Raw genomic sequence first — 7,609 nt, forward strand, 5'->3', positions numbered from 1 at the left:
CATCCCTGCATTGAACATGGCACAGGGGTGATTTACACTCTATTCGTAACATGGAGCTGGCAGGATAAGTAATGAGAGAAATTAGCTAGACTGCAAAGTGTAGTGTAAGTGCTGCCTTATGGTAAACTTTGGTAATATTGATGTATAAAGAACAACACTGGCTGATGATGAAATACAGTCAGCTGGCATGGTGACACTGCCAGTATTAACCTGCAACCAAATCTGCAGCTCCATACAGCAATGTTACGACTTGGATTATATCTTATAACTCATAAGTCTTATGCTAGCTCCCCCCAGTAGCCTACTGTCTGAAATGTTCGTTGGTTGCAATAATTCTTTAAGTGTTATTTTTTCCTTGGTATTCTAATCTCACTGAAGTTTAGTAAACTCAACACTCTTAATATTACTTACCGGGAAATTTATTTTCTCCTCATTTTCTTTCACCAAAAAATTGTTTTCTTTCGTGCTTGCCTTTCTTTGCTAACGTGGTGCTCATAGTGCAGAAGCCAATGCTGCATTCACTTACACTCGGATATCTGGCCTTCACTGTGAGAACATAATTGTACATTTGATATTTGATTGAATTTATTGTTTTAGCTTCGGGGTGGCACATGGGGTGGCCAGTCTGGCTGGGGGGTGGCCTGTGCCCCCCCCCCCCAGGCCACCCCGCTGGACACGCCACTGCGTAGCAGACCATATGTCAGGTGGCAAGAAAACTGCTAGGAGCTTGTCAGCATTCGGTTTTTTGGAAGTGCCGCTGTGACGTTTGATGTGTTTCTGGGATTGCCAGAGTAAAAGCGATGGATGCAGAGCTTGAGAAGTTGTACATCTGATGCGCTGACGGACGAGAGGGCGATTGTAGCGAATGGAAGGGTGAGTAAAATTATGTTACTCCTGAGAGATGAGTTGTGTTTAAAAGGTATTCGCCGAGAATGGACCCTGTTTGCACGTAAACGAGAATGAACAATTTGCAGAACTGGGGCGAACCTATATAGGTGACAACCAGAAGGAGAGTGTTTGGAGGCGTGGTCCCGCTCCTGAAATTGCGATACATAATCTCCAAGACAAGCACGTCATACGTTTCAAAGGCTTTTATCAACAATTACATGACATTTACGCAAAGAGTCAGTATTTGCAGTGTTGGCCCTTCTTTTTCAGGATCTCTGCAATTCGACTGGGCATGCTCTCAATCAACTTCTGGGCCAAATCCTGACTGATAGCAACCCATTCTGTCATAATCACTTCTTGGAGTTTGTCAGAAACAGTGGGGGGGGGGGGGGGGGGGAGGTTGGCCACCCACCTCTTGAAAAAAGCAGAGACCATAGAATTGAGCCCTGCAGGACCCCAAACTGGGGAGCACTGGAAAATGACTCATACCCTATAAAGTAAACACTAAATGTTCTGTCAGACAGATAAGACCAAAACCAATTCAATGCAGTATCACAAATGCCTGCAAAATGGTTGTAACTACACAGTAAAATGTTTTGGTCTACAGTGTCAAAAGCAGCTGTTAGGCCAAGGACAAGAACCAGAATCAGAGTTAAGGAAGATGTCATTACAAACCTTTAATAGTGCTGACTCCATGCTATGAAGGCTTTTAAAACCTGATTGTAAAAGTTAGTGTTACCTCCTCCAACTTCCTCCAACATACAGCACAACATGACTAATAGTAGAAAACATGAGCAGTTTAAATGGGATTGAGGGAATCATGTGTTTGCACTGCAGTTTATATCCAACAACATCAAGCGGTTAAATCAAAGAGTTCATGTTACTAACAGCTCACCTCTCTAAAGCAGACGGAGGCTGGACTTTAAAAGTAATATCTGCATGTTTAGACGCGTCACTCTGTAAGGACACAGAGTTGGGTGGAGGTCCAGGCTGGTTCCTGTGAATAATGATGGAGCAGTGATGTGAGTGCTGAGCTGTGACATGGAGAAGAGTCATGGACAGTTAGAGATGGTCATCTCACCTCTGAGCTTTGGTCTGGCTCTCATGTTCCCCACACAGAGTGGTTTTAGAGGGAGGGACTCCCTCCTCTCTGTCCTCACACTGATCCATGCTGCTCAATTCACATCAGCTCACACACACTTTCTACCTTCACCTGCAGAGGAAACACAAATCATTCATGTGCACATCAACTGAAATCCTCCTTTCCATCATGTGTGCTGTCCAAATATCAGCTGCTTCTTTCCTGCTTCATCTCAGTGTCAGCTGAATGCAGTCAGACAGCAGGGTGAGGCAGAGGAACCTGCCATCAGCTGCTCTACTATCAGTCCACTAGATGGAGCCATGAAGAACACACAATGCATTCACTGACACACATCACAGCATGTCTTTATCCTGTCTTCCTTGTCTCACCCCAACCGGTCGCAGCAGATGGCCCCGCCCCTCCCTTGTCAATTTTATATGAACAAAGCTGAATTAAATTGAAAAAGTCATTTTTTTCCCCTGATGGGCAATGTTTTTGAAAATATCACATAATAAAATATAAAGAAAGAAAGAAAATAATAATAATAATAATGTATCAATTAGTATTAAATGATCTTTACAGTAATCTTACAGTATTTAGTTGTAAAACAAAACTGACCAAATAAAAATATTAACTTTTATCTACACAAAATAAAATAAAAAAATTGAGTAAAAGCACAGATGTTATTCAGGCTCTCTATTACAATGTGAAACTGGACCTATCAACAATTTGGAGAAAAAAAAATTGTTAAAATGTTAATAATGTTGTAGCATTTTTGTTTTTTATCTCATTCGAGTGAATATGCACGTTTTCTTTTTTCACGGGAAAGTTGTATTATAAAATAAAAAGACAAAATCATTTTTTTGTTTTACATTTTTTCATCTCCCATTGTCTTGTAATACATTTGCTTGTTCTTTATAAACAGTAGAATTGATGTACTGCACACTTTATTAATCCCATAGGAAATTAGTGCTCTGATTTTAACCCATTCACTTGCCCACTCACGCAGTGGGCAACCACTAATCAAGCTTCCGGGGATTAGTGTGTAGGAGCGGTACCTCGCTCGGGGGTACCTCAGGGTAGCCGTCTGGTGGATTTGAACTCCCGACCTTCCGATCATGGGACGAGTTAAAAATATACTTACAAATGCTTTTTTAGTGGCTGTTTGGCTATGTTTGGCAATGGTTGGGGCTAAACAAAATATAAAAATGCAAATAATTTACTTTTAGGTTATGAGCTATTTGCTTTTTTAATTTTCATAATGAAACATCCTGTAGAGTCTTCTACACGTGGTTAGTGTGATGAAGGAAAGGATCTGGGATCAACACGTGTCTTCTGTGGCCCAAACACTTGATGTGTCCTCACCTGATCTTCCTGTTCTCTTTCTGATGGATCTAATTGGTCTGTTACCTCCTGTTGCACTTCAAAACAGTGGTGGATATGACAGACCTGTAAGTCTTAACCTTCCTCTTGTGTTAGGTTCAGCATATACCCGTTTTAAATTTTTAATGAATAAAATGACTTTGTCAGGGGGTTCAGGCCTATGCAGAACAGCAGTGGGGACAGAGCATCTCCTTGGTAGATCCCGCACTTGATGGTGACTTGTGCTATGGGCTTGGAGTTGGCTTCTAGTGTTGTACGCCACATCCCCATTGAGTTCCTGATGAAGGCATTTAGGGTCCTGATGATCTTGTACAATTCTAGGCATTCCAGTATCCAGCTGTGGGGCATTGAGTCATAGGCCTTCTTGTAATCAATCCAGGCAGTGCACAGGTTGGTCAGTCTGGTCTTGCAGTCTCGGGTGACTGTTCTGTCTACCAGTAGCTGGTGTGTTGCGCCTCTGGTATTCTTGCCAATCCCATTCTGTGCCCCGCTCATGTATTGACCCATGTGCCTGTTCATCTTAGCCGATATGATGCCTGACAGGAGCTTCCATGTAGTACTGAGGCAGGTTATTGGCCGGTAGTTGGATGGAACCGGTCCCTTCTTGGGGTCCTTGGGGATCAGGACCGTCCGACCTTCGGTTAGCCATTCCGAGTGTCTCTCGTCAACTAGCAGCTGGTTCATTTGTGCTGCCAGATGCTCGTGGAGTGCAGTCAAAGGTTGCTATGGTCTGCCCTCAGATCCACTAGCCACTGAGCATTGCCGTTATGGGTTGCGTCCTTCTCCCATATGCTCTTCCAGTATTGCTCCGTCTCCAGCCTTGGTGGTGCTGTTCTCTTATTGTTCCCTTGCCACTGAGAGTACACCTTTGCTGGTTCGGTGGAGAACAGCTGGTTTATTCTCCTGCTTTCTATCTCTCTGGTGTACCTCCTCAAGCGGCTGGCCAAGGCTGGACACTAAACACGGACACACAGGTGAGCTGCTTCCTAGAAGGAGGCGGGACTCCACCTGCAGACTGTGAGAGGGCCACACCTTCATGTGCTGGTTTACAAATATGCCGTCTGACTACTCAGAGTGGACAAACTGATCACAGCTTGTCTCTTACACTTCAAACTATAAAGGAGTGCCAGCCCCAGCTCACAGGTCAAAGGTCATCATCCTGCTGACGAAATCATTGTGCTCACTGACATCAGTTTGCTGGAAATGAGTTGAAACTATCCATTTAGTGAGCTGCTGTTCTGCTTTCCAAGCTGGAAATGTGCTCATGTGTTTCGGAACTTGTGCTATACACCAGAAATATTATTACTGATATTAAGAACTTTTATTAAGGCCCTTTGATCTACCTCCTGAGTTAACGCCAGCCATAGTTACCATTGTTTACATCATGGAGGATGCCATGACCATCATCCAGAGCACCGAGCCATCTGGAGAACAGGAGGTGCTCCATGAGGACGCTCTTCATGGACTACAGCTTAGCTTTCACTTGATCCTCTTTCAACCCCGTACTCTACACCCTGTACACAAATGCACTCAACCAATGTCATCATCAAGTATGCCGATGACACCACCGTGGTTAGGTGGAGGTAGAGAACGTGTCTCACTGGTGCTCAGATAATAACCTGAAGCTGAACGTCTTCAAAACCAAAGTACTCATCATGGACAGCAGGTCCACTCTTCTCTCATTATAAATAGAGAACAGGTGGAATCTGTCTCCACCTTCAGGTCTGGGCACCCACATCTCCACTGGACTCACAACACCATCATCATAATAGCACTGTTATAAACAGTGAAACCACTGTAATTTTAAAAATACAGAGTTATACATTTTTGGCCATATTGTCAGCATTATCACACAGCAGATCAGAATCATTCAGCCCAATTTGTTTCAGACATCTCTGAGCCAATCAGACATTAAAGCAGGGCCAGATGTAGTATTTGTAACATCCAAAGTTCTGATTAGACACAGTGGATCTGTTCTGAAATAAACAAACATAAGCCAGATGATATGAAAAAAAAATCCCTAAATAAATTGTCTAAATTTCTTTTTGGTTTGTGTTGATTCTTTCCTACACTTTTATATGGAAAAAGGCAAAAGTTCATTGAGTTTAATTTCCTAAAACTCACATTCACTGCTGAGAAATAAAATGTTTAAGTTTGGTACATCTACATGTAAACTAATGTGAATTGTTCATTTTTACAGTTTCACACTGAAATACAGAGAGCGACTAACACTTACACTGTGTTATAATAACACTTATTTTCAACTCATAGAAATGCTTTATTGGTGAGTATCTCTATTTGAAGAATTAGCATTATCATATAAATCAATGATTTTACATCTGTGCAGTATTAATTTAAAAATAAAAGTATTTTCAAACCACTATGTTCATCTGAGTAGTGTGTTTGAACGGAGCCAATAGTGATGTAGTAGTTTTAAGCAGAGGCCTACATGTGTAATCTATATCTAAGCCACAGCTATAGAAAATCTAATTTACAAAGGTCTATAAAAACCAGAAATGCAGAGTTACTGACTGATCTCCAGTGTGGATTCAGTCAATCAATAATCTATAATCATGTGGATTTGATCAAAGTTTGTCCTGAAATAAGAGCTGAACATCTGGTTCAAACATCATAGAAACAAACAGTCGAACTGTTAAAGGAGGAAACAAAGCAAACTTACAGTTTCTTCAAACACACCACAACAAGCTCAACTTCACACCTGGACACTAAACACAGACACACAGGTGAGCTGCTTCCTGAAAGGTGGTGGGACTCCACCTTCAGAGTGTGAGAGGGCCACACCTTCATGTGCTCAATCCAGAAATATGTCGTCTGACTGGTAAGACTGAGTCTAATTTGAGTAAAGTTAACATGCTGACGTGTGAAGACTTGAAACCTTGTTTTAGCTGCAGGTGTGAACACAGGAGGAGCAGGGAACAGGTGTGCTGATGGAGGAGGGGTCAGGTGACTGGAAACAGTAGGAACACCTGTAGGGCACCTACAGGGCAGGTGGGGGAACAACAGGGATCTGAAATTATATAAGATGTTAGTCAGTGAGAAGTTGGAAAACAACAGACTTAAGCCTCTAAGTGATAAAAATTGATCTAAAACAGATGATAAATCCACTGATTCTTTGTAAACTTCATCTGGTGCTCACATGAATCCTGTGATGAAAGATTTATTTCACCGAATTTTTCTTCAAAGCTCATTTTAACATGTTGAAGTCATGAATGAAAGTGCAGACTGAGAGTGGATCACGTTATGTTTAATGTGTCATGTAACATTTTCAGTATTGTCACACATGTCTAGATTGTCCCTGATATCATAATTGCTCAAACTAATTATATTTAAAGAATTATTACTGATGGCAGCAAAGTTTGAATGGAGCTCTCTGTCTGTACTGATTTGTCGCCCTCTGGAGGTCAAAACACAAACTGCATGATTTCACTGTAACCACCACAGTGACAGGAAGTGTTTTAAATAGTGCTGTTAATAGATTTAAAAAAAAAAAAAAAAAACTAATTAATCTCACAATTTTCTGTTATTAATCACGATTAATCGCAACTACTTGATCAATAGCCTGGTTGCAATTACATTTTTTCAACTTCATATTTAAGCATGTAACTGACATTTATGCAATATAATGAAGTAAATGCACAATAAACACAAAGAATGTCAAATGTTCAAAGATAATTTGAATAGTTTAACACAGGTTCTCTCCTGTGAAATACAGCTTTTTAAAAAAGCTATATACTTATTAGTATACACTAATATATGATATATATTAGTGTATAGCACTAATATATATATATAACTGAAGAACTGAAGAAGCTTCTCGGATGAGAGGTGAAACGTCTTCAAGCAACTTAAAGAAGTCCAGACGCTTTTCTTTGCAAGCTCCTTTGACTACGATGACCTGGATGACTGAGAACCTTCACAGATACAGGGAGTGCAGAATTATTAGGCAAGTTGTATTTTTGAGGAATAATTTTATTATTGAACAACAACCATGTTCTCAATGAACCCAAAAAACTCATTAATATCAAAGCTGAATGTTTTTGGAAGTAGTTTGAAGTTTGTTTTTAGTTTTAGCTATTTTAGGGGGATATCTGTGTGTGCAGGTGACTATTACTGTGCATAATTATTAGGCAACTTAACAAAAAACAAATATACACCCATTTCAGTTATTTATTTTTACCAGTGAAACCAATATAACATCTCCACATTCACAAATGTACGTTTCTGACATTCAAAAAC

The 7,609-nt window shown here is 40.7% G+C and overlaps 1 protein-coding gene across 3 annotated transcripts in view; it reads right to left on the minus strand.

Annotated features, from left to right (window-relative positions):
* Positions 1-6,125, minus strand: part of LOC146371313 (NACHT, LRR and PYD domains-containing protein 3-like) — a 59,445-nt gene extending 53,320 nt beyond the window's left edge. Inside the window, exons 1-3 of one of the 3 annotated variants that reach the window (XM_084907807.1) lie at positions 2,096-2,429; positions 1,970-2,062; positions 1,784-1,885 (exon numbers count right to left, since the gene is read on the minus strand). In XM_084907807.1, coding sequence (XP_084763933.1) covers positions 1,784-1,885; positions 1,970-2,058 — 191 coding nt within the window. In that variant the 5' untranslated portion in view covers positions 2,059-2,062; positions 2,096-2,429. Of the gene's footprint in view, positions 1-1,783; positions 1,886-1,969; positions 2,430-6,032 lie in introns of those variants that run through there. The other 2 variants (XM_084907806.1, XM_084907805.1) reach the window with 2 other exon arrangements.
* Between the last annotated feature and the right edge of the window lie 1,484 nt (positions 6,126-7,609).

The sequence above is a fragment of the Perissodus microlepis genome, chromosome 16 (assembly GCF_051167445.1).
Source record: "Perissodus microlepis isolate ML-2025 ecotype Zambia chromosome 16, ASM5116744v1, whole genome shotgun sequence".
In the NCBI taxonomy this organism is placed as follows: Eukaryota; Metazoa; Chordata; class Actinopteri; order Cichliformes; family Cichlidae; genus Perissodus; species Perissodus microlepis.